Source organism: Rosa chinensis, chromosome 3 (genome assembly GCF_002994745.2).
Source record: "Rosa chinensis cultivar Old Blush chromosome 3, RchiOBHm-V2, whole genome shotgun sequence".
Lineage (NCBI taxonomy): Eukaryota > Viridiplantae > Streptophyta > Magnoliopsida > Rosales > Rosaceae > Rosa > Rosa chinensis.
The window spans coordinates 12098808-12122344 of NC_037090.1; the positions used below are offsets into that span (position 1 = coordinate 12098808).

The window sequence follows — 23537 nt, forward strand, 5'->3', positions numbered from 1 at the left end:
CATTGTGTATGCTTTAAATCCGAATTTATTGGTCCTTAGAAGCATGTTTCTAGGCTTTGTCAACCTTTGAAATTATGTTGTGGGCAATTGTGATGAATAGATTGATAAATTGACAATGTATTAGTCTTGTGGCATCTAGGATTTAAGTGTGGTGACCATTAGCTAGCTTAATTGTAACTAAGCTTGCTTGGGTCTCTATTTTCTTGCTCTCTAGGCCTCTAATTTTGGATATTGCAGCCTTAACCGGCCTAATGCTCAAACTAGAGAGTTGATTGTGGCCTTAACCGGCATAATCAATACACCGAAATGATAATTGGTTTAGTATGCTTAACCGGTACTAGATACGGGACTCGACACATATAGGAAATGTATGCATTTGTGAAATTGGCATCGATATTTGCAAGATAGTTAGTGTGAATCATCCAACACTCCCATGTTCCCATTAATTTGAAAACCCAAATTTAATTTTCTAGTTCGTTAATTAGTTGTTTAGTTTACTTTTCAGTTGCGTTTAATTTAGTTAATTCACAATTCAAAACTTCCTACAATTTTCGACTCATTTGTGCATATCCACCACTAGGTTCTTAGTTTTGATTAGGCTTTGGTGAAAACTAAAGCCGAGCATTGCTAAGGCTTGGTGCCTTAGAATAGCCTTTTTATTTTATTTTTTTCTTTTTCCTTTATTTACTTAGTGACTCTAGTTCCGACTATCCAAGGATTGTGGATTAGCCACTAATCTCCGTAGTATGATAATCAAGGTTCAAATACTTCCCTTACTTGACAATGATTCGTACTCTTACGAGAGTTTATGAATCAAGTCAGACAACAAAGGAAGAATTCACTACTACAAATTTCCCCAAAGCACACTGATTTGAATTAGTCCCTATTGGGACAAAGCACATTGATAACAGTGGCTAAAGACATTACCCACTATGCAGCCACTAATGAGCTAACAGTCCCTTCTATTGCAGGTGCTATAGGACAATCCACACTGATAAAACATCAGTGGCATCCCAAAACCCAATGCAGCAAGATACCTTTTTATTTCCCACTGTTACTGAATCAGTGTGTATTCTCAATGCCACCAATATCAATGGCAAAATTGGGAGTATATATAAAAAAAATAACAATTTGATCTAGCTACAACCACTTATCTCTAAAATGTATTGTACAATTCATATACAATTTCAAATAAAATACAACATAAAAAAAAAACTTAAATATCTTCATGTTCCTCTCCATGGCTGCATCTCTGCTACCTCGAGCAAGTTTTCTATGCTTCCTGTCAATCTCGTAACTTTTCTGAGAACGTTGCAATCCTACCCTGAGATACAAAAATTAGATTCTAGTTTAATATCCTGGATGTTAGTACTGAAATTGAAATATGTCTTCTACTTCACTGTAAAATACTAATTTCATGATTTGAAAATAGCAAATATTGCACTAATTTAGCTATAAAGAAGTACCCATATTTAAATTCGATGCAAAAAACTGAAGATATTGTCTTTAATAAGATATGTAAACTAACACAAGGCATAATTAATTGACAGAAGTGAAATGAAATAAAACCCAGACTAATAATACCTTTATGGAAGAATAAAATTTGTGGAGTGGCTTTAGAATTCTTGGTCAGGCTTCATATTGCCACTGACAGCCACCGAAGGAAGAGATATCATAATTGAGAAATATGGGAGGAACACAATCCTCTAGAGAGAAGGCATCAGGGAACTTGGAGGATGAAGTGTAGAACTTGCTGAAATAAGAAAGAATAGATTGAGATATACATTTTAATGAAAGCATTACTACACATAATGAAATCATATCATTATTGCCATTACACTTCATGAAAAGCAATTAAGTCAAAAGTAAATATGGAAAGACATTCTTCAAGTATTCATTTATAACAATAGTCCATCATCTAAAAAGAAAATGACAGTATCAAATATGGATTATTGACACTAGCAGATAGTAACGTAACAAAACTATACAACACCATCAGATCAACCATTTTATAAATAAGTAAAATTTTAGAGTTAAATACTATTTATTCTCTATACTTATAGGGTTTCATCGTTTCAATCCCTAATCTTCAAATTTCACCTAAAAAATCCCTGAACTCCCAATTTCCTCCCAATTGGTCCCTACCGTCAAGCATAAATCAAAAACTCTGTTATCTTGCTGACGTGGCGGTCGTTTCCCCCCTAAAGAGTCTATTATACCCTCACTCACTTTTTTTTTTTAATTAAGTTTTTTTTTTTTTTTTTCGCTTTTTACCTCTTCTTCTTCCACATCTCTCATCTCCTCTGTTTATCTCTGTCTGGTTAAAGACCATCTATTATCCGGAAGCTCTCATCCTCCAGCATCTTCTCGCTGGATGGAGAATATGCATACCCATGACCAGAATCATCACTAGATCCCGAATTTCGTTAACTGCTGCAGAACCATGTTCGATAATTAAGAACTATAATTACTTGCATGCAACTTTCATTACATCAACACTTTCCATATAATCACAAATACCAAATACCAACCACACCTAATCCAATTCAATTTTTTCGATTCATTCACAACTTAGTGAGCTCAATCGAGTACAGTCCCATCACTTTCTTCATTCCAAAGTCCAAACCACACTAGATCCAATTCCAATCAAAATGTGTGCCCCAAAACTAACATAAACCAAAAAATTTGATCTTGATAGAAAACCTCACAAAAACTCAAATACCCAAATGAGATTTTGAATCAAAACACTTCACCCAGCAAAACCTCACCAAAAACTCAAATACCTAGAACAGATAGGCGGGTTTCGGCGCAGGCGCTGGGCAGCTTGGGCGGCGTTGGTGTTGGGCTGGGCGAGGTACCCAGATTGCATATGTTCTCCTTTTGCCTCTCTCTCCTTGATGGCTTCAACTTGCTCAAGATTGAAATGAGTACTTCATGAATTGAATTCAATCTCAAGAGAAGAACTCAACCCATTTCGAAGAGGGACTGGATTTGAAAGGAAATAGGACATGTAAATACGAATTGGAGTCAATTCATCATTTCATTTCAAAACAGAATTTTGTATGAATAGTCATTGGTTTTACCTTGATTTTGGAAGATTCAACCGCTGGATTTTCATGAAATTTGAATACAGTTTAGAAGACTCGATTTTGAACAACTTTTATGAAGAAGTCATGACTATCTGAGCAACAGAAGATGGAGATTTTAGCCGCCGAAGTTAGCTGACGAGCAGAGTTTCGTAAGAATGAAAGAGTTGTTCATTCTCCACTATGTATTTCCATATCAGGCCTAGTAAATCTATAGTGATGAAGTGGGTTTCCTGAGAATGTAAAGGGTAATTTCATGAAGATATGAAGGCATTTACGCTTGGTGTTGATTGCAATGGGATTGGTGGTTGGGTATGGAAAGAGAGCTCAGTGGTGGTTATGGTGATTAATTTGGGTGTGAAGAAGAAGATGGTAGAGAGAAAAGGGGCATATTCGTCGTTTTGGGGCTTTTCTTCTTCTTCTTCTTCTTCTTCTTCTTCTTATAGTTGTTCAAGGTTGGAGTTTGGGGTTTTTGTTCAATTTCAATTGTTCAGCGTCGTCGAAGGTCTAGAGATGGAGAGAGAGCTGAGTTTATTTTGGGTTTGTTTTTGGAAGAAGAAGAAGAAGCTCTATGTGGAAGAAGAAGAGGTAAAAATAAAAAAATAAGAGAGAGAGAATAAAATTAATTTAAAAAAAAAAATAAGTGAGGGTATAATAGACTTTTTAGGGGGAAAACGACCGCCACGTCAGCAAAATAACGGAGTATTTGACGGCAGAGACCAATTAGGAGGAAATTGAGAGTTCAGAGACTTTTTAGGTGAAATTCGAAGGTTAAGGACTGAAACGATGAAACTCTATAAGTATAGGGAGTAAACAGTATTTAACTCAAAATATCAGGTGGACTGTACTGTTTAAATGGATTAAGAATTATAAGTGTAAAGGCAAACCTCATGGTCCGGACCATCTAGAATGCAGTCCCCTGCAAAACTTGAATTTCATTCATTTTGGTAGTTATCTAGAAAAAGGCACAGCAAATACTATTAGGAGAAAAACTTCAAAATGATTGTGAAAACTATAGAATGGCAAGGAGGAACATAAAACATTATTTCGGCAGGTAGTACGGTATAAATACAAGTATGGTACCATATAGTAATCATAGAGAATGACATGGAGCTAGAATGGCACAGCAAATACAACAAGCATTGCACTTACAGTGTAGCAGACGAAGAGTTTCACAAAATATGCAAGTATTGTAAGTGAATCCCAAAATTTCCAGCTCCAGTGTTTGAAATGCCAAGCCATGGTGCCATCTGCTCATAACCAATTGAAAATAAAGTCATTATACCTCTTTACAGGGAAGGGAAAAAAAAAAGCACTACTTAGAACCAATTAGATTGCACACTAATGTAGAATTCCCCTTATTGAAGGATGCTAAAATCAAAATCAAAATCAAACTTTACAATACCCAGAGTTAAAAAAATGGAATGACATGTACCATTATTACTAACTCAAACACTTAGTACCACTACTGAGTCAAATATAGGCCATGAATAGAGACATAACCCTCTCCCAATTTAGCTTTAGTAGCCTTGAAAAGAATGAAATAGGAAAGGGATAAGAAATAACAGAGCAGGAACTAAGTTAGTGTTCCTCCAAAACACAACCTTCAGGAACCCTTGAATGAGGTTTCTAGAGAACTGAATTTCAAATTACAGTCTTCCTTGCCCTCCCCTCTTTAGTCATTTCTAACAAAACTCCAACTATAAGAAAAAGAAGTAAAATTAAAGAAAAATATCATCTCTAATTATGTTTAACCATATAACTTAAATGGCATGATCAACATGGGAGGGTGATATTCACCCAAGCTACAAAAGCATTCTTTGCACTAGCAGACCAATCCAATTAATCAAATGAACTAATAGTTCACCTTTGTACCCATTAATAAGGATGAGCAACATACAAACACAACACTAAACTTAATGACCTGCAACCTAAGACCAAATAGAGTTCTCTCAAAAGACCAAACTAGCAACACGAGTGGTCCAGAAACAATGACTGGTTTGGAAAAACAATACTTAAAAAGAAAATAGAAGTAAACATTACAATCCGACCCATGCTGCTTTCTCCTCCAAAATCAAGTAAATCAAAACTTCAATTTACCCTAATCCCAAATCATACAACACCCAGGTTTCTCAAAAACGCATAAACAAAATTCCATCAAAGTTAAAAATTCAAGATCTGCAACATGCAAGCTTAAAGATTGAGGCTTTAAAAACATAGAGACAAGATCAACAAGTTGGTGGAAACAGAAGCTAAACCCTAACTAATCAAAACTTCAATTCGCCCTCTGCATCCACTCGCACCTCCCCTCGCTCGCCAGTAGAGTCCTCTGTCTCGCGATCGCTGGCTTGGCCCGAGACATGCTCCGATACAGTAGCTTGCTCCCGGATCACAACCCCAGCACCTCGACCACCACTCGCGGCACTGGCCTACAATCTCACTGCCTTCTTGGCCTGCATATCCCGCACCATCTTCTCCTGATCAATCCAACCAGCATCGATACCATCTCGGATCGAGTGCAGGGCCCCATCCGAGAAGGCCTTGTTCATATTTTCTTGAAAGTGGGCTGACTGAAAATAGAGATCCACCGCCTTGTCCGCTCCATCTAGCTTGGCCTTGTGGAGCTTGTCAAAATGAGAACTTCCTTGGCAAAGTTAATAGCCCGAGCCTGTTACTCAGCTAACTCTTTCCTCAATCGCTCCACTTCAGCCTCCCTCTCTCTGCCTGGAGCTCAACGACTCGCAAGCGGTCAACGTCTCCTTGCAGGGTATTGACCTGTCCTTCCAACTCCACCACGGGATCGGGAAAAATGAGCTAAACTCTCCAGAGAAGCACTGGGAAGCTCTAACTCTGCATCACGTTCCCGGACTTGCCTCTCCAACTCTTGCAGGCATTCTTCACCCTCGCCAACCCAGGCCCTAACCTGATCCAAAGCCTTCAGGCCATCCTCCGCCCGCTGTAGCTTCCTAGTCAGATCCAAGTTGGACTCCCCCAGCGGGGCAATAACATCCTTTGCCTCTTGACGACGAGCCTCCTCCACTGCAAGTGATCGCTCCAACTCCATCCTTCTCGCAATCCCCTCATCAACTGCTCGCCTTATATCCTCGCATTCCACGTGGCCTTGGTCCAATGCACTCTGCAGCTCGCTTGCCCGCTCCCTATTGGCATCCAACTCCCCCTGCAGTCGGGCTATCTCCCAATAAAAATGGGCTACCAACTCGGCAAAGGCATGATAATTCATGTTCACAGCCTGCATCGCACACCGGTGTCAGCATACCTATGTGAAAGAAATGAGGAATAAATGAACATACAAACTCATAATGATATACCCTCATCAGCCTCTCCTGAGCCTCCCGATACCCTAGGCGTGAATCTTCAGCATTTGCACAACTGCGGTTGCGATGACAATTCGGCAGATTGGCGACCATATGAAGGATGGCACCATCAGTGACTCCAATCTCGCCCAGGGTGCGCACGAGACCCCTAGCAACTTTATCACACGAACCCCGCGAGTCCCCACTTGTCAATCTAGAGCGCGATACATTCTCAGTTCGAGACCTCTTGCCCCCATGAGTATCGACACTAACACCGACTGGGGGACTCCTGAGCCAAAGTTGCTATACAGTCGTTTTCTTCGACCCGACCCCGTCAGTACGAGCACACGTATTCGATACTCGGGTTCCATCCCCCTCGCCAACCTGGCCATGGGTCCCCGCCTTGATAACCTGGGCAACCCCCAATCACGCCTTCTCCAGACTAGGGTTGCACCTCAGGAACCTCAACCGAACCTGTCTCACCAACAACTTGGCTGGTCACCTCCGCCTCCCCATTATCAACAATAATGACCTCGCGCTAGACTAGACCGCCAATGTCATCGCCCAAGACAACATCCAGCTGTTCCAACACCGTATCTTACATCAGGCGAGCCCGAGCGTTGGTATCGCTTTGGTGTCGCTCCACTTCTTCAAGCAATTCCTCGACGGAGATCTCTACCTCAATCACTAGGTCTAATGGCCGAGCCACATCACCACGCTCCCACCCTCCTACAGAGACTTAGGGGGACTATCTCGCTACTTCCCGAATCTCGGAAGACTGGTGCTTGCCACTGAGTATGTAGGGACGCTCGCCCACTTCACCCACCTGCCTTCGAGGCCCCTGGGGACTTCGAGCCTGTTCCAGAGCAAACTGAGCCTCGTGCCCCTCGGCATGCTGGTTGAGATACTCCATCACAGTATCGGGAAACCTCATATACATCTCTTCGGGTAACTGCATGTTCACCGATGATCGGTCACACGAACTTTGTCAGGAAGATCGACGTCAACTCACCTTGTTGTCTTCGATTCGCGCAACAACTCCCTGATGATAACATCTGTATCCACCTCCGCATAAGGCGCATCACTCTTGCTCGATGCTATTTCGACATGTCAGCTGGAAAGCACACAAACAATGTTAGAACATAAACAAAGAACGGGTTGAACGTTAAAAGCAATACATAGCCCTTCACTCGGACACCTCCCCAGATTAAACTTCTCATATATCGGGAGCTTACACAGGCGATAGAACCCCTTCGCTCCCCTGGGAAACTCACCCATCACCCTAGCTACGCGCTTCTGCTTCAGTGTGGTCTGGTCAACCTCCTGCCTCACTACGATACAAAGACACGTTATTAGCACACACCGGCCAAAGGTAAAATCAACCAAAATGCAATCACGATACTCACAGATGGGCTGGAAACGGGTCGGAAGCCTATGCACCATCTCCGGGTTCTGCCAGGGGCTTCCAACCAAGCAAGGCCTCCCCCGTCAGCGAGCATAAATGTTTGACAGGAGATCCTCAATAACTGCACGGCCATGCGCCCTGAAATTAATACACTCACTATCGCCACCCTTGGTCGAGTACTACATCTTGAACAGGGAATTAAACTAGCCAATGCTGGGATATAGCAGTCTGTTGAGCTTCCACAACAACAATACCCCCATCAACTGCCTCAACGCTTTTGGCGATAGCTGCCCTAACGATACATTTAGGCACGACAGCAGATACTGCAGCTCCTCTGGTATCGGGAACGTCAACCCACACTTGAGCTGATATTCGTAAAAGCCAGCCCATCCGATCTTGGGATGACTAAAACACTCCCTATCTCTCAAAGGATGCAGCAGAACGTTACCCGGAATACCCCAAGTGTACCTCATATCGTTTATCTGCTCCTCGGTCATACTCGGCCCAGGCTGGTCAATGGGCATCTCGCCAAGGAGTAACCGCCCACCTGGCGAATGAGCAATCTCCAACACCTCAACTTCTTCCACCTCGGGAACCTGGGGACCCGCAACAGGCTTAACGTACCCTAATCGGGACCCCACGTGAGGATCCCTCACCACCTCGAGGAACACCATCACTGCCACCTCGAGAAGTACCCACCGCACCTCCGTGAGAGGCACCTTCACTGCCATCCCGGGAAGGGCCCATGGCCCATCCGCGAGGAGCACCATCACCACTCCTGCGAGAAGCGCCCTCACCACTGCCACGAGAAGCACCTTCACCACCCCCACGAGACGAACCCTCCCGCCTACCACGACTACGATGCTTCCGCGCCATTCTCTCAGATACCCAAAATCAATCAACCGTCTCCTACCTATCGCCTTCCACGAACCGCTCTGCGAAATTTCAAAATCCGGTATCCCCTGAAGCAGCAACTGAGACTCCTACTAAACCTAGAATTCGCCTTCCCCAGTGACTAACCAAACCCACAACGACCCAATGCCTACAGGAAAACACCACCCTTGATATACAACTCACACTAACCCAAACGCCCTCAAAACAGAAACCCAGGAAAGTCAGAGAGATGGCGTACCTGTTCACTTCTCCAACAAGAAAATAAGAACAACAACGCCAACATCCTGGAGTTTTGACCACCAAACGAAAGATTCAGGCTTTTGACACACCAAAGATTCCAACTTTCTTCACTTCTTACCTCAATCTCCAACGAAAACAGAGGAACAATAACCACCCCACTCTCCCTCCTCCGCCTATATAGGGACCACGAGAGTACAGGGACCGTTGGACGTGCAAGGACGACGACACTAGATCTCACCACGTGTCCAACACCTCTGATCGTTACAGAGGTCGTGCGTCGTCGCCTCATCTCCCTACCACCACACCATTATTACACGTTACGGACTCCAATACACCAAACTTTCCACACACGAAAAACAACTGCCGGCAGCACACGTGTCACCAAGGCATAAAGTATGCGCCAAAAGACTCATAAAGCCCCATCACTGATTCGCGATAATGACACAATGGCAATTGCGAGACCAATCTCCTCACCCCAGCTAAGACTCATCTTATGTGGGGACTGGGGGTAATGGCTGTATGGAAACCATGTGGCATGAACTCGCCTTGCACTTCTAATACTTGTACCAAAGACAAACTCCCCACCTAAGAGAACTCTTGACCAGGGACTTGGGGGACTTGTTGGTATACACATACCTCCTAGGCACAAATATCTGAAGCACAAGACTTGTATCGCCAATGTAAGAAGTAAGGAAGGCCCCTAGCCGGCGATCCTAATACCCTACGGGGCAATATAGGGATCCCAAGCGTCCCACACCGAAAGAAATAGAACCAAGTTCCCACAAATCTGCTACATTAAGGTCATCTCCAACAACCCAAAGAGGTAATTGTTTACTATCGCTTTTCATTATCATTATCTTATAACGATACTGACTTAGGCATCGGAGCGTTGAAGGCCGGCACACCTAGTCTTCCCTCTGAATTTCGTCTGTTTTGCAGATAAGCGAGACCGATAACAATAGTAGTAGACCGATACACCCCGTGTTTAGCTGGATCAGACCCCTCTCAAGATAGCTGAAACATGAACCTTACCTAGACATCGCATCCAACTGGGCATTTGTCATGGCAACATGTGGCGAACTTCTGTTCTGGCCTTGCAGCTTGGGCTTGAGCTTCTGGCTCAGGTTTGTTGTTATGACTTTGGGCTTGATTTGAGCTTCTGACTCAGCCTCATTTAATATTCATCATTATAACATAACCAAATTCAATATATGTTATTAAATCATAATAGAAACAACTTAATGTGAAAATAGTATCAATGAAACCGTAAATCAAATATGGAATAAATGACCAAATAAATATTGTTTATGCGATTATTTACCTAAGGGCACCTCTTTGGGCAGTTTCAACCTACAATTGACAATCTTAGACAACAGATTCCCTATATTTTGATTTTTCTCTACTTTAGGAAAAAATAAGACTCTTTTGCTCCAACAGATTCCCTATAATTATCTCTATTTTAGAGAAAGTGAGGAAAGAGAAAACCAAATTCCCTATATTTACAGCAAACTCCAAAATTTTAAAGAAGAATATGGAGATTTTATAGATTACTGTAAACTAGGGAATCTGTTGGAGTTGGAGAAGAAAAATAGGCTAAATGTTTGACTTTTGCTTCTCTATAATACAAAAATTATAGGGAAGCTGTTGGAGTTGCTCTTATTCCAAGTTTCTTGCAAACCAAATTTACAATAAAACCTTATTCTCAAAAAAAAAAAAACAATAAAAATTTCAGTAAAATTAAACCAAGAAGGTTCGAGGGCCAGAAGGCTCGAATAGTAGGATGAGCGCATGTATTCAGTTAGTCCACTAAGCCAAGCAAAACGCTGAGCATTACAAGTTCCTTTCAGTCATACAAATCATCGAAATGCAATCTCACATAAAATATGCTCCCAGGCTCAACTTATCTGACTTTCTAGATTTCACCATCCCATAGTTCTTCAACACTTCTATAGGGTCCAAAAGTGTCATGAACAAATGAGTTCCCTCTAATCAGCCTTGCCTGCATAATTGGAGATCCATATAATTGTTAGGGATAAAGACTACCTGAGAATCATCAATTTATCAGTGGCGATATCATCATCAACGTAATGATTACAAGATCTAATCCCAAACCAACTGGAAGAACCAGAGAAGACAAGTGATGTCTGAAACTTTGGCAGCTTTCACATTATATGATAAGGGTGGAATTTGTTCAATGGTTATGATATAGCTAACCAACATACCATATTGGTGAGGGTATCGATACTAGGAGAACAAGAACCAATCCCATTAACTACATACCTGCTCAATTTCAGAAAACTTGGCAAACAAGTCCTCTGGGATAGACCAGCCAAAGACATCGAGATTCTCCTTGATCCTTGCTTCATTAGTACTCTTTGGAACAACGCTATGACCCATTTGCAGTCCCCATCGAAGAGCAACTTGAGCAGGAGTTTTGCCTAGCTTCTCTGCAACGCTGAGAAGAATCGGATTCTTAAGGACATCACTTTTGATCCATGTTGTGCCAGGAGAACCCAGTGGTGAATATCCCTGAAAGAAGAATATATACCTTCCTTATTATTTTCTAACCAACTAAAAATGCTACGACTACTAATATTTTGCTCAAGAGTCAAGACACATGACACCACCATTCAGCAATTGTATTGCATACTCACAGAAAGGTGAACCCCCTTGGATTTGCAGAAGGATCGCAGCTTGGTCTGCTGCCATGAAGGATGGCACTCCACTTGGTCAACAGCAGGAGGGACACGTGCCACATCCAGCAAATCTGACAGCTTCTTTGTAGCGAAATTGCTCAGACCAATAGCTCGAGCCTTGCACGAATCATAGAGAGTTTCCATTGCTCTCCAAGTACCAGGGATATCTGGTTCGACAAGGTTTTCAGGCTTAAAACCGACTGCACCCTTCTTCATCCGCACTGGCCAGTGGATCTTCAAATTTTCAGTGTGGTCATTAGTTACAGCTGAACGATGGTGATAAAATGGAATAATAAATTCAAGATGATGAGGCTAATTATCTATGATTTTCACCGTCTGGCCAGACAGCATTACTATAAATGGATGAATAACTTTGGATGTAAAGTTATATTCAAAAACCACGTTAAGGTTTAGGGTATATTGCCAAATGTTTTGAACAATGCAGATTAAACCTGAACTAGGCATGACACTTATGTATGTTAAAGCCATCTGAATGATCTGATAAACCATATGCACACACTCCAGAACATACCAAGTACAAGTCAACATAATCAAGCTGCAAGTCTTTCAAAGTCCTATCCAATGCCTCTGGTACATCTTCTGGGGCATGATCCGTACACCTGCAGAGTGCAGACCATGTTGCTTTTTAGTATATATAAAACATAGGAGGGCTAAGGTTTTAGATCATGAATAACTAGCACTCATTACAAACATTCATGATAGTCAATATTTCGATTCAATAGCATTGCACTTATAACGAACCAGAGCTTGGAGGTAATCCACAATTCTTCGCGCTTCACCACACCATCTTCAAACAGCTTCTTCAAAACCAAACCAATCTACAAGAAAACAAAATTTTAACAACCTAACCATCTTCAAAAAAATGAGGCAAATCATAACCAATACATGAAAGAAAAACAGTGACAATAACAAATGAAATGATACAAAATCTTTAGATTTGAGCAAAAGCAATTTCAGTTACCTCTTTCTCGTTGCCATAGACTTGAGCACAATCAATATGCCTATATCCTGCCTGCAATTACAACAATCACAACTTTACTAGACTGCTAAGATTTTACAAAATCAAACAGCAGATAATCAATATCATCAAGAAAGGCTTGATCTTTGTTTTTAAGAAAAAGCATATAAACTAGTGATCTTGATTTCAGAGGGAAAGAGGAAGACCTTGATGGCGGTGGCGACGGCTTCACCGACCAAGCCGGGGCTGGACTGCCAGGTCCCTAATCCCAAAGAAGGCATCTTGGCTCCGGTGTTCAACTCAAAGAAACCAATATCGTCCGCCATTTTCAAATTTTCACAGAAATGAAGTAGAAAGAGTGATGAATGCTTGTATAAAAGCCGCTTGGCCTCTTTGTGTGGGAAGAGATGGAAAGAATATGGAACAGTCTAGTATGGTCCTAATGAAGATATAGTGGCAGTTATGATTGGCCAACAGAGTGACACCTGTGGAGATAGTCGTGTGGGAACCAGTTCTTTTTCACCGAAAAGAAAAGAAGGAAAAAGGAAGAAGAAGATCACTGTCTACCCACCGACTTTTAAATGCACATTTCAAAGGGTGTGTCAGACTTGTGTTTCTTGATGAAGCGAATATTCTGTAAGGGGGCCTTATCACGAGGATGGTAGAGCATTCTAATCACAACTCGAATTCATTTTTGCATACTACTTTTTTCTTCAGCAAACTTCTAGTGATCAGTAAAAGGATTAGAAGTATTCCAACATGCGAGTAGTAAAATACAAGACCTAGGAAATATGTAAACCATGCTTGTGGAGCAACTAGAAGACACTTTACCATGCATGTGGAGTTCAATTGTTCAAATGTGCAGATACATGGGAAATAGTAGTCTTGTACTCTTGGTTGGTTTTGGCTGATGACACGGATACAGTCAGATGTTTTGGAAAAGCTGGAAGCTTTTATTGTGATATAGAAAATGAAAGACTTGGAAATTACCCACCTGTCTGGTGACCTTATTGGGCATTTGCCCTAAAACAAAAGTAAGGTCACAACACTTCCACCATCACAATACCAATGGGTTAATATGCTGATTTCAGTTGCAAACATATTTTCCAGATAAATGGGTTTACAATCGTTACAGATAAGTGGGTTTACAAATCAGGTCTAAACCATTAACACCAGTAGCACGTGTATAACGTACTCGAACAAGCTGCTCACAACTTTTCATCCCAGAGTTCTTCCAGGGTCTTATATGCACCAAGAGTCTCATGCACAAAACCAGTACCTTGAATAAGCTTCTCCTGCACGATCATCCAAAAAGAAAGTTTATTCAATCATCCCAAAAGAAACTAGATAATGGAAAACTAATTTTGTTTTAGCTAATATTTACAGTCAAATCACATTTCAGATCACATTCACCATAAAGTCGAATTTTAATTACAAGTGCCTACTGATATATCCACTCGAACGATGCACCAATAGAGACTCTACTTATAGAGAATGTGCCATCAAACCAAGCTTCCACATTTTACTCATATACCAAATGGCAAGCACATACAAAAACTAAACAAATTCAACATCTGAGAAAATAAGAAGGCAAAGAAGGGGAACAGGACAAGGCACTTGCCTGCTTAATTTCAGAAAACTTGGCAAGCAAGTGTTCGGGTATAGACCAATCAAAAAGATCAAAATTTTCCTGAATCCTGGTCTGATTTGAGCTTTTAGGCACTAGACTGTGACCCATTTGCAACCCCCACCGAAGAACTACTTGAGCAGGAGTCTTTCCCAATTCTTCTGCCACCATTTTCACAATAGAATGCTCAAGGACCTTTTTCTTTCCCATTGGTGAATATGCCTGGAATAACATACACATCACAACAACAATACATCAGTAATCAGCACCGCTGAGATTTGGACCCCAAAAATGGAAACTCGTAACTAGTCCATTCTGTTCTGAAATCATTCATTGTCATCATAGCATGATTACAACAGAACCAGATTTTTGCTCAACATCGAGATATTACTATCATAAGTTCAAATAATGACTTTACATCAGCATACTCACAGTTAAGTGAACTCCCTTAGATTGACAGAAAGCATGTAGCTTAGGTTGCTGCCACTGAGGGTGCAACTCCACTTGATTAACAGCAGGAGGTATCCGTGCCACCTCTAAGAGATCCCCGAGCTTCTTTGAAGAGAAATTGCTGACTCCAATAGCCCTGGCCTTGCCTGAATCATAGAGTGCTTCCATTGCTTTCCAAGTAGCAGGTATATTAGGTTGAGTGAGCTTTCCATTTTTTATGCTGACTGGCCAATGGATCTACCAAAAGTTTAATCACATTCAACAGCAGATAGACAACCAAACTAAATTTATGAACATACGAAAACTAGATAAACACGCTAGTACGAGTGTGAGATTCTCCAAATTGATGTCACTTCAAATTTGTGTTGAGTATAAAGAATCAACTTCTGGGTGACATCTTCTTGGAACATTTAGAAAAGGGTAAAGCTTTAGATTTGGTTCACATACAAGATAAAGATCCAGATAGTCAAGTTGCAAGTCTTGCAAAGTTTTATTAAATGCTTTTGGTACATCTTCTGGTTCATGATCAGTACACCTGCACATAATGATAATCATCCTAACTCAGAAATCGGGTAGTAAAACCGTCAACAGCCAACTACGGTTGAAAACGTCATTTCCTTAGAGAGAGAGAGAACTTCAGATAATTGGATACTAAACAAGCTAAGCAGAGTTTCAACTAATGCAAGTGGAAACAAACCAGAGTTTGGAAGTGATCCATAAATCCTCACGCTTCACCATCCCATCATCACACAGCTTCTTCAGAGCATCACCAATCTACATACACCACAAACAATTATGAAGCTAAATAAATAAACAATAGCAGAAATTGGCATATGAAATTTTCAAGAAATGAGCATTCATCAGAAAGGAAAAAAAGAATCTTGAAGGTGTGGTGTCACCTCCTTCTCGTTGCCATACATTTGAGCACAATCAATATGACGATACCCAACCTGCACACAATTCAGATGCTATATGAGCAACTCAACTCAATATAGTAAGATTGTCAAAAAATAAATAAATAAATAAATAGGAGACTCAATTTAGTGATGGGTATTGAAGGATGAGAGCACCTTAATGGCAGTGGTGAAGAGGTCGACGGTGAGATGAGGTTCGGTGCGGAATGTTCCTAAGCCGACCGAAGGCATCTTGGCGCCTGTGTTCAGCACAAAAAAACGAATTGGGTTCGCCATTCTCTCTCACTCTGCGAGTCTCTGCCGCAATTTCCAACATATACCAACCACGGGTCAAACACTGTAGATATTTTAGGAGGCTGTCGAAAGTCTATTGTTTTTGTTTAGGGTTGTTTTTTTTTTTTTTCCTTGCAAGTTCTACATTACTTTGTCAACATTTGACAAATTTCTATAGACCAGAATTCTTATGAGTGGGAGAACTTTTAACACGGTCCGCATGCCAAACTAATGAACCTGATGTGCTCTGAGTTACATTTGCTGTTTAATTCAGTAGGATTATAAGACCCAACATCTGATGTAGTAACTGCAACATCATACATAAACTCTCATGGCGCAGGTAATAGATTGTATCTGAAACTATCATATGAGCCAAAAACATCGTTCAGCAGAAGTGCCAATTAACCCTTCTGCATTGAAAATCAATCTACAACCAAATAAACTAGCCGAAGAAGGCATAAAGAAGAGCCAAATGTTTTCTAACATCCACGGTATGCTCACTACTCTCCATCCCAGAGTTCCTCAATGGTCTTGTAAAAACCGTGAGTCTTGTGGACGAATGCAGTACCTTTAAGCAGCCTCTCCTGCAAGGAAAGTGGTAATATTTACAACGTCAAACACCAAAAACATAGAAATGATCAGGAGAGTTGCAAGTGGTTACTGATTTTTGATACTGAACATGCACAACGTCACCAATGTGAAGCTTCCCAGTCAGAAATTTCATTCATAATTCATACATCATTATTTAAGCGCCAAAGAACAAACACAAAGGTGCTAGCAAACAGAGCTTCCTTTTAGAATTACTTCACATAGAATGATAAGCAAACACAAACACTAGATCAAATTAACAGTGTGAAGAAAAGAAAAGAAGGGGATAAAGGAATAGGCACTTGCCTGCTCAATTTCAGAAAACTTGGCAAACAAGTTATCAGGTATAGACCAATCAAAAATATTAAAATTTTCCTGAATCCTCATCTGATTTGTGCTTTTAGGCACTACACTGTGACCCATTTGCATCCCCCACCGAAGAACTACTTGTGCAGGAGTCTTGCCCAATTTTTCTGCCACCATATTCACAATAGAATGTTCAAGCACCTTTTGCCTTCCCAATGGTGCATATCCCTGCAATAAGATTATCATCACAAGTTGCAACCAGCATTTATTAATTAGTCCATGCTGAGTTTGGAAACGGCAGAACTGAAAAACTAGGCCATTCCATTCCCAAAGCATTTACAGAAGTCCATGTCATCAGAACAAAACTAGATCATTGCTCAAGATTGAGATATTACTATCCATACAAACAATATATGAACTTATATCAGCATACTCACAGTTAAGTGGATTCCCTTAGATTTACAGAAAGAATGCAGCTTAGCTTGCTGCCATTGAGGGTGCAACTCAACTTGATTAACTGCTGGATGTATTCGTGCCACCTCTAACAGTTCTCCAAGCTTCTTTGATGAGAAATTGCTGACTCCAATTGCCCTGGCCTTGCCTGAATCATACAGTGCCTCCATTGCTTTCCATGTACTGGGTATGTTAGGTGTGGTAAATTTTTCAGGATCAGAGCCAACTGACCCCTTTTTCATGCTGACTGGCCAATGCATCTACCAAATTTATATGACAGTCATGGCAAATAAACAACTACGAATCATTACTTTAAGAACACCAGAGAACAAAATAAATTTCCTAGTGAGACTCAAGCACATGTCTCAAATCACTGTGCAGAATGTGATTACTCATTTCCATCTGACCTCCAAATCATATTAAGAGCATCAAACCCACTGACTTGGTCACATTCCTTGGTATAAATACAATAAAGCTTAAAAGTAGTCCACATACAAGATAAAGATCCAGATAGTCAAGTTGCAAATCTTGCAAAGTTTTATCAAATGCCTTCGGTACATCTTCTGGTTCATGATCAGTACACCTGCATATAATCTCAATTCTTACTCAGATAATCTTCCGGTTTCCATAAAGTAAAAAAAAAAAAAAAAAAAAAAAATCTACAAGATTTTGAATGCTAGAAAATCTAAGCAGCGTTTTAAACCAATCTCCAAGTGTAAACAAACCAGAGTTTGGAAGTGACCCATAATTCCTCACGCTTCACTATCCCATCATTACATAGCTTCTTCAAAGCATCACCAATCTACCACAAACCAGAAACTGCTCTCAAAAGTTTAAATCAAAGATGTAAATTTTCAAAGAATGAATCTTTGAAATTCTGGTGTCTACCTCCTTCTCATTGCCATACATTTGGGCACAGTCAACATGACGATATCCAATCTGCCCACGAAAACGAACGAACCCAAAATTACGCTCAGCATTTCCTCAAAGAAATTGGCATTGAAGGTTTAGTGGTGAGAAAAGAGTGAGTGATACCTTAATTGCAGAGGTGAGGACGTCGCCCACGAGATGAGTGTCGGAGCGATAAGTGCCTAAGCCTAAAGAAGGCATCTTGGCGCCGGTGTTCAACTCAAAAAACCGAATTGCGTTCGCCATTTTCTCTCTGCCTTCTTTGGCTCCAAACCCATCGCCGGTTCAGATATTACAATCCCGTTCCCTTCCGTAGAGCGACACTTGGCAGTTTATAAGGCTCTTTTTTTTTCTTTTTTAAATAGTAGATATATGATCAAAGTAATAACAATTCCCTCGTTTGATAAATGTGATATTGAAGCAGACCGATTCTATGCATTTTGTAGACTAGTTAGCCTGATCTAAATCTAGTTTTTTTTTTTTTTGAAGTGGATATAAATCTAGTGTATATAAGGAGTTAGATTAGTGCTATAGGGAGTGTGATCTATATTTGATATACCGATATGTGAACATACCGTACATCTTCTACATTTGACTCCATTTGCATTATTTCTTTGATTGGATTTTGGTTTATCTGACATGTTCAGGCTATGAAGCCAAATAGTGGAGTGAACTCAAAACAATGGTTTTTTGGTATTTATCATGTACAGGGTTTTAGCTTCTGGTGAGATTGATGCATAGAGATTGTGTGGATTACTGGATTTTAGTCCACACACAACTGTGCAAGATCAGTCTGGATAACTACTGCATTTGATATTTCAATGAAATTTATTAGCAATTCCCTGAAATTCTGTATAAAGTACAGAGGTGCCAAACTTCTGGACTCACCCATCGGCATTGAGACATGGAAATTAACTCTAACTAGTGAAACTACAACCAAAAGAAAGAACGAGCTAAAGGCATGAAGAGAAGGCAAATGTTTCTGTAACATGTAGCATCTGCTCACAATTCTCCATCCCAAAGTTCCTCAATGTTCTTGTAGAAACCGTGAGTCTCATTGACGAATCCAGTGCCTTTAAGCAGCCTCTCCTGTGAAAAAGCAGAGAATATTTCGATGAGAAAACACCGAGTACATATAAATGACCATGATGTTGCAATGCCAATTGATTCATAAAGCCATTGAACATAATTACATAAACAACAAAGATTTGAAGCTAGTCAGGTCTCATTCCTAGTCTAATCATGATAAGCACCAAATAACACCGAAAGACGAATGGAATTCAAGAACAAAAAGACTGAACAGAGAAGTAATAAAGACAAGATGCCTGCCTGCTTTATATCAGAAAACTTCGAAACCAAGTCCTCAGGTATGGACCAATCAAAAACATCAAAATTCTCCTTGATCCTCGCCTCCTTTGTGCTCTTAGGCAGCACACTGTGACCCGACTGTAGCCCCCAACGGAGAGCCACTTGTGCAGGAGTCTTGCCCAGCTTCTCTGCTACCAATGCAAGAACCGGATTCTTAAGGACATCACCCTTAATACTACTTGTACCCGGGGATCCCAATGGCGAATACCCCTGAAATGAGAAATTCGTTACAATATGATACAAGCAATCACTAATCCTCAGCAGGTGCATTTGGAAACAAAAAGAAGAAAACTTTGCTATGCATCAGGCTATCAGAACACTCACAGTTAAGTGGACTCCCTTAGATTGGCAGAATGCTTTTAGCTTTGGCTGCTGCCATTGGGGGTGCAATTCCACTTGGTTAACAGCAGGAGGTATGCGTGCCACCGATAACAGATCTCCAAGTTTTTTTGTGGAAAAATTGCTAACTCCTATAGCCTTGGCCTTGCCAGAATCATACAGTGCTTCCATTGCTTTCCAAGTACTTGGTAGGTCGGGTTGAGAAAAGTTTTCAGGTTTAAAGCCTGTTGAGCCCTTTTTCATGCTGACTGGCCAGTGAATCTACAAACAATTTTCGACAATTAGTGGCAAATAGACGAGGATTATATCAGTCTATGGAAATAGTGAGACTTGCAAGGTTGCTGTCTGTGCTTAATGGCCTGTATTATATCCTTCTTTCCTGATATAAACAAACTCCATAGTCACATAATGAAATCTGCCTAATAAGAAAATGCTATGCTTTTACTCTGTTAGAAGCATATCAAGTCCAGACATTGGTCGATTGGACTTGTTCAAATGCACGATCTAGATTCATCCTCCACAAAACATAACACGTCACATTGTTTGACAAAAAAATGTAACTGAGGATTTTAACGTGCTTTACGTACCAGGTACAGATCGAGATAGTCACTTTGCAAGTCCTGCAGGGTGCCATCTAGTGCCTTTGGCACATCTTCTGGTGCATGATTACTACACCTGCACAGAGCATACAAATATATAATTTCAAATTTTCAAGCTTCAAAATTTTCAACTACATAATCATCACCGTAGAAAAGACCTTTACAATCACGTAGTAAAAGACCAAAAGAGTGTTAGGTTCATAAGCTGACCAGAGTTTTGAAGTGATCCACAAGTCCTCACGCTTCACTACACCATCATCATATAGCTTCTTCAGAGCACAACCAATCTACACAATCCAGTATTGAATTTTAAACATCAAAATCACATAATGAAAGAAACAAAATTGAATTCAATCAAGTATTAAAATTTTGAATACCTCTTTTTCGTTTCCATAAATTTGAGCACAATCAATATGCCTATACCCAACCTGCATTAACCACCATTTGAGTCATTTCACACACATACACAAAAAAAAAAAAAAAAAACACTGCACCATTATTGTAATACCTTGATGGCGGCGGTGACGGCATCGCCAACGACGCCGGGCTCGGCCTGCCACGTCCCCAAACCGACGGCCGGAATCTGCGCTCCGGTGTTCATCTCAAAGAATCGAATCGCATTCGCCATATTTTCCAAGTAAAAAAAAAATGAGAATGTTCGATTACTGTGGAATAGAAACCTCGTAAAACGCTCATGTATTATATACACGTCACATATGCTGTTGACTTTGACTGGTGACGTCATATCGTGGCAAAATTGTAAATAAGGCACTAACTGGGGTACTGGAGTTTGCTGAAAAGGTGAGACGTTGATATGTGGACGGCCGTTTAACGAAGAGTTTGGCAATAATTTAGGATCAAATATTACCTAGAATTAATATTACTTTTAATGTTAATTGACTTAATTCTAGGTACATTCTTTGAATTTTTGCAATGTATCTGGTGACTTTTCTTTAATTGTTCTTTCTGTAATTATGGCGAAGTCCGGAGACAGTTGGCTCCAACAATGTACCTTAACCCAATTTTATTGTGAGAGAATATTATTTTATAAGAGTTGGGTCACTTGCACCGTCGGTGCATAGAATAATTTCCATTTTATTGTTTGGGTAAGTGCAAAATAGCTCGAGAAATAAATCTCAAGGGTTACCAAGAAGCTTTGTTTACCGATTACTATTTACTCAATATGGAGGGAGAAAAACTATATAATTTTCAAGTATGAAATAAAAACTGAGGCTAGAGACTTCCAGGTAGTAGTTAGTCATTGTTAAGTTTTCAACGGTTTAGGACACATGTGCCTCTTTCCTTTTCTTGGTTTGGCCTTTGTGTCTCACTCTATATATCTTTTGCTCCTTGGTTCCTTCAAATAAAATTGTAAATCCAAAAAAGTTGGGTTCTTTTGTGTCTGTAGTTAGTGGAGTATCGAATCATTATGCACCCAACACAGTCGGTTTTGCTTTACTCTATTGAGGAAGTGAGGCTGACAAACACAAATATCCAAGGCATGCCTTGACTCTCTATCTCTCTCCCGTTCTTTTTGATTTGTTGTCATTGTCCATCCGTAATGATGTTGATCCAAATGGGTTTGCTTCTCTCTTTGTTTTAGTTGAAACATCATTGTCTTTAGACGGCTTTGCTTGTTTAGGTATAATAACATATTCTTTTAAGGGTTTTTATTTCATTTACAGATGCAAGTATGCAACATTTGTCTCTTATTAGCAAGTGGTTAACTTCGGGATTTAACAAAAGTAGCACCTAATGATGAAAAACAATTGGTTGGTGGTTGGTGGTTGGATGAATTTTAGAAACATACGTACGCACAAAATAAACAATGAAAATGAGTTGATTTGAAGCTAAAACTCTTCTCTATTATTGAGTTATAATTTTTGTCGGTTACTTTATAAAATACGTATAAACTCTAAAACAAAAAAAATTATAAATATGACACAGACTAAAATCATATAATAAGGTGATAATTGACACGTGTTAACTCATGAAACTAAAGTTGCTTTAATATGAGTCTAAAACGAGGTGATCTGAAGTTCTCAACATGACTAATCATCTGTATAAAAATTTGAGAAAGTACTAAGTACCACCAACGTGCTAGTATCATATTTGAGTGAGAAAATGGAATGAATAGACTATGAGTGATACATAATTAACTTTTAGGAACAAAATGAACAAACGATAATTGAACTTTAAGTTGATTGATGTTTACTTATTGCAAATTTAAAATTAAAATGAAATTCACACTTCTTAATTTGTAATATGCATTCACCTTTTTTTTTTTTTTTAAAAAGCGTTTGGAACCCAACCTAATTGGGAGGCTCAACCTCACGCCCGTTATTATTATTATTATTATTATTTAAAAGATAATTATACTGCGAGGGGGACACATAACCTGAACCTCGAGTACTAATACATGAATCCTTGTAGAGTACATCTCGGATCATCACAGGAGTCTCCTCTAACCAATAATCATCTAAGCACTCAACACTAGCAAGATGCGCCAATCTATGGGTCACACGATTTGCTTCACGATAAATAGATCGTAGAGTGAAAGAGGAAATTCTTATAAAAAAAAAAAGACTAAATACTCGTTACTCCTCATACTTTTGCATGAAAAACAGCTTAGTCCAAAATTTTAAAATTAAACAGTTTAGTCCTTATTCTTTCTAATTCTCACACAACAAGTCCTAAAATGACTATTATACCCCTCACTTTTTATTTTTCTCTCTTTTTATTTTTTATTTTTTATTTTTTATGCCTCTCTCTCTCCCTCTATATATATATATATATATATATATATATATATATGTATATATGTATAGAGATAGATATATACACACACACATTATATATATATATATATAGAGAGAGAGAGAGAGAGAGAGAGACAGTGAGGGGTATAATAGTCATTTTAGGACCTGTTGTGTGAGAATTAGAAATAATAAGGACTAAACTGTTTAATTTTAAAATTTTGGACTAAACTGTTTTTCATGCAAAAGTATGAGGAGTAACGAGTATTTAATCAAAAAAAAATTTAAGTTACTAAATAATGAGATTTAGAATATAAATTGTAAAATAAGGAGTGTGAATT

The 23537-nt window shown here is 39.8% G+C and overlaps 5 protein-coding genes and 1 long non-coding RNA gene across 7 annotated transcripts; all 6 read right to left on the reverse strand.

The window, feature by feature from the left end:
- Window positions 1-1054: 1054 nt before the first annotated feature.
- LOC121052246 lies at window positions 1055-3718 on the reverse strand. 2 transcript variants are annotated; one of them, XR_005808639.1, is made up of 4 exons: window positions 3084-3718; window positions 2275-2985; window positions 1585-1753; window positions 1055-1324 (listed from the first exon to the last, which is right to left on the reverse strand). It is a non-coding gene; the product is annotated as an uncharacterized LOC121052246 (long non-coding RNA). The 2 variants fall into 2 exon arrangements; XR_005808640.1 differs by having other exon boundaries at window positions 2784-2985; window positions 3084-3716.
- Window positions 3719-3917: 199 nt separating this feature from the next.
- On the reverse strand, window positions 3918-6699 carry LOC112193832. The gene is made up of 4 exons (XM_024334076.2): window positions 6416-6699; window positions 4535-6336; window positions 4239-4336; window positions 3918-4041 (listed from the first exon to the last, which is right to left on the reverse strand). The coding sequence occupies exons 1-2, from the start codon at window positions 6512-6514 to the stop codon at window positions 5836-5838; spliced, it is 600 nt and encodes a 199-aa protein (XP_024189844.1). The 5' UTR covers window positions 6515-6699; the 3' UTR covers window positions 3918-4041; window positions 4239-4336; window positions 4535-5835.
- Window positions 6700-10650: 3951 nt separating this feature from the next.
- LOC112193826 (NADPH-dependent aldo-keto reductase, chloroplastic) lies at window positions 10651-13172 on the reverse strand. Its single transcript, XM_024334070.2, has 7 exons — window positions 12821-13172; window positions 12618-12668; window positions 12398-12474; window positions 12168-12255; window positions 11594-11869; window positions 11220-11468; window positions 10651-10938 (listed from the first exon to the last, which is right to left on the reverse strand). The coding sequence occupies exons 1-7, from the start codon at window positions 12938-12940 to the stop codon at window positions 10852-10854; spliced, it is 948 nt and encodes a 315-aa protein (XP_024189838.1). The 5' UTR covers window positions 12941-13172; the 3' UTR covers window positions 10651-10851.
- A 477-nt stretch (window positions 13173-13649) lies between these two features.
- Window positions 13650-16025, reverse strand: LOC112193831 (NADPH-dependent aldo-keto reductase, chloroplastic). The gene is made up of 7 exons (XM_024334075.2): window positions 15762-16025; window positions 15591-15641; window positions 15389-15465; window positions 15139-15226; window positions 14674-14928; window positions 14236-14463; window positions 13650-13909 (listed from the first exon to the last, which is right to left on the reverse strand). Exons 1-7 carry the CDS (start codon window positions 15879-15881, stop codon window positions 13823-13825), a joined length of 906 nt encoding a protein of 301 aa, XP_024189843.1. The 5' UTR covers window positions 15882-16025; the 3' UTR covers window positions 13650-13822.
- Window positions 16026-16328: 303 nt separating this feature from the next.
- Window positions 16329-18555, reverse strand: LOC112193829 (NADPH-dependent aldo-keto reductase, chloroplastic). Its single transcript, XM_024334073.2, has 7 exons — window positions 18261-18555; window positions 18114-18164; window positions 17951-18027; window positions 17721-17808; window positions 17210-17485; window positions 16773-17000; window positions 16329-16462 (listed from the first exon to the last, which is right to left on the reverse strand). The coding sequence occupies exons 1-7, from the start codon at window positions 18378-18380 to the stop codon at window positions 16379-16381; spliced, it is 924 nt and encodes a 307-aa protein (XP_024189841.1). The 5' UTR covers window positions 18381-18555; the 3' UTR covers window positions 16329-16378.
- A 388-nt stretch (window positions 18556-18943) lies between these two features.
- Window positions 18944-21091, reverse strand: LOC112193828 (aldo-keto reductase family 4 member C10). Its single transcript, XM_024334072.2, has 7 exons — window positions 20949-21091; window positions 20818-20868; window positions 20651-20727; window positions 20429-20516; window positions 19827-20102; window positions 19464-19712; window positions 18944-19223 (listed from the first exon to the last, which is right to left on the reverse strand). Exons 1-7 carry the CDS (start codon window positions 21066-21068, stop codon window positions 19137-19139), a joined length of 948 nt encoding a protein of 315 aa, XP_024189840.1. The 5' UTR covers window positions 21069-21091; the 3' UTR covers window positions 18944-19136.
- Window positions 21092-23537: the final 2446 nt, after the last annotated feature.

Coding starts and splice junctions, on each gene's coding strand:
- LOC112193832 (XM_024334076.2), bottom strand. CDS start 6,514: ATGGTCGCCAATCTGCCGAATTGTCATCGCAACCGCAGTTGTGCAAAT. Junction 6,337..6,415: donor CTCAGGAGAGGCTGATGAGG/GTATATCATTAT, acceptor TGTGCGATGCAG/GCTGTGAACATGAATTATCA.
- LOC112193826 (XM_024334070.2), bottom strand. CDS start 12,940: ATGGCGGACGATATTGGTTTCTTTGAGTTGAACACCGGAGCCAAGATG. Junction 12,669..12,820: donor CCGTCGCCACCGCCATCAAG/GTCTTCCTCTTT, acceptor TTGTAATTGCAG/GCAGGATATAGGCATATTGA. Junction 11,469..11,593: donor CCAAGGGGGTTCACCTTTCT/GTGAGTATGCAA, acceptor TTCTTCTTTCAG/GGATATTCACCACTGGGTTC.
- LOC112193831 (XM_024334075.2), bottom strand. CDS start 15,881: ATGGCGAACCCAATTCGTTTTTTTGTGCTGAACACAGGCGCCAAGATG. Junction 15,642..15,761: donor TCTTCACCACTGCCATTAAG/GTGCTCTCATCC, acceptor AATTGTGTGCAG/GTTGGGTATCGTCATATTGA. Junction 14,929..15,138: donor ACTATCTGGATCTTTATCTT/GTATGTGAACCA, acceptor AACTTTTGGTAG/ATCCATTGGCCAGTCAGCAT.
- LOC112193829 (XM_024334073.2), bottom strand. CDS start 18,380: ATGGCGAACGCAATTCGGTTTTTTGAGTTGAACACCGGCGCCAAGATG. Junction 17,486..17,720: donor ACTATCTGGATCTTTATCTT/GTATGTGGACTA, acceptor TAAATTTGGTAG/ATGCATTGGCCAGTCAGCAT. Junction 17,001..17,209: donor CTAAGGGAATCCACTTAACT/GTGAGTATGCTG, acceptor ATCTTATTGCAG/GGATATGCACCATTGGGAAG.
- LOC112193828 (XM_024334072.2), bottom strand. CDS start 21,068: ATGGCGAATGCGATTCGATTCTTTGAGATGAACACCGGAGCGCAGATT. Junction 20,728..20,817: donor TTTATGGAAACGAAAAAGAG/GTATTCAAAATT, acceptor TGGATTGTGTAG/ATTGGTTGTGCTCTGAAGAA. Junction 19,713..19,826: donor CTAAGGGAGTCCACTTAACT/GTGAGTGTTCTG, acceptor TTCTCATTTCAG/GGGTATTCGCCATTGGGATC.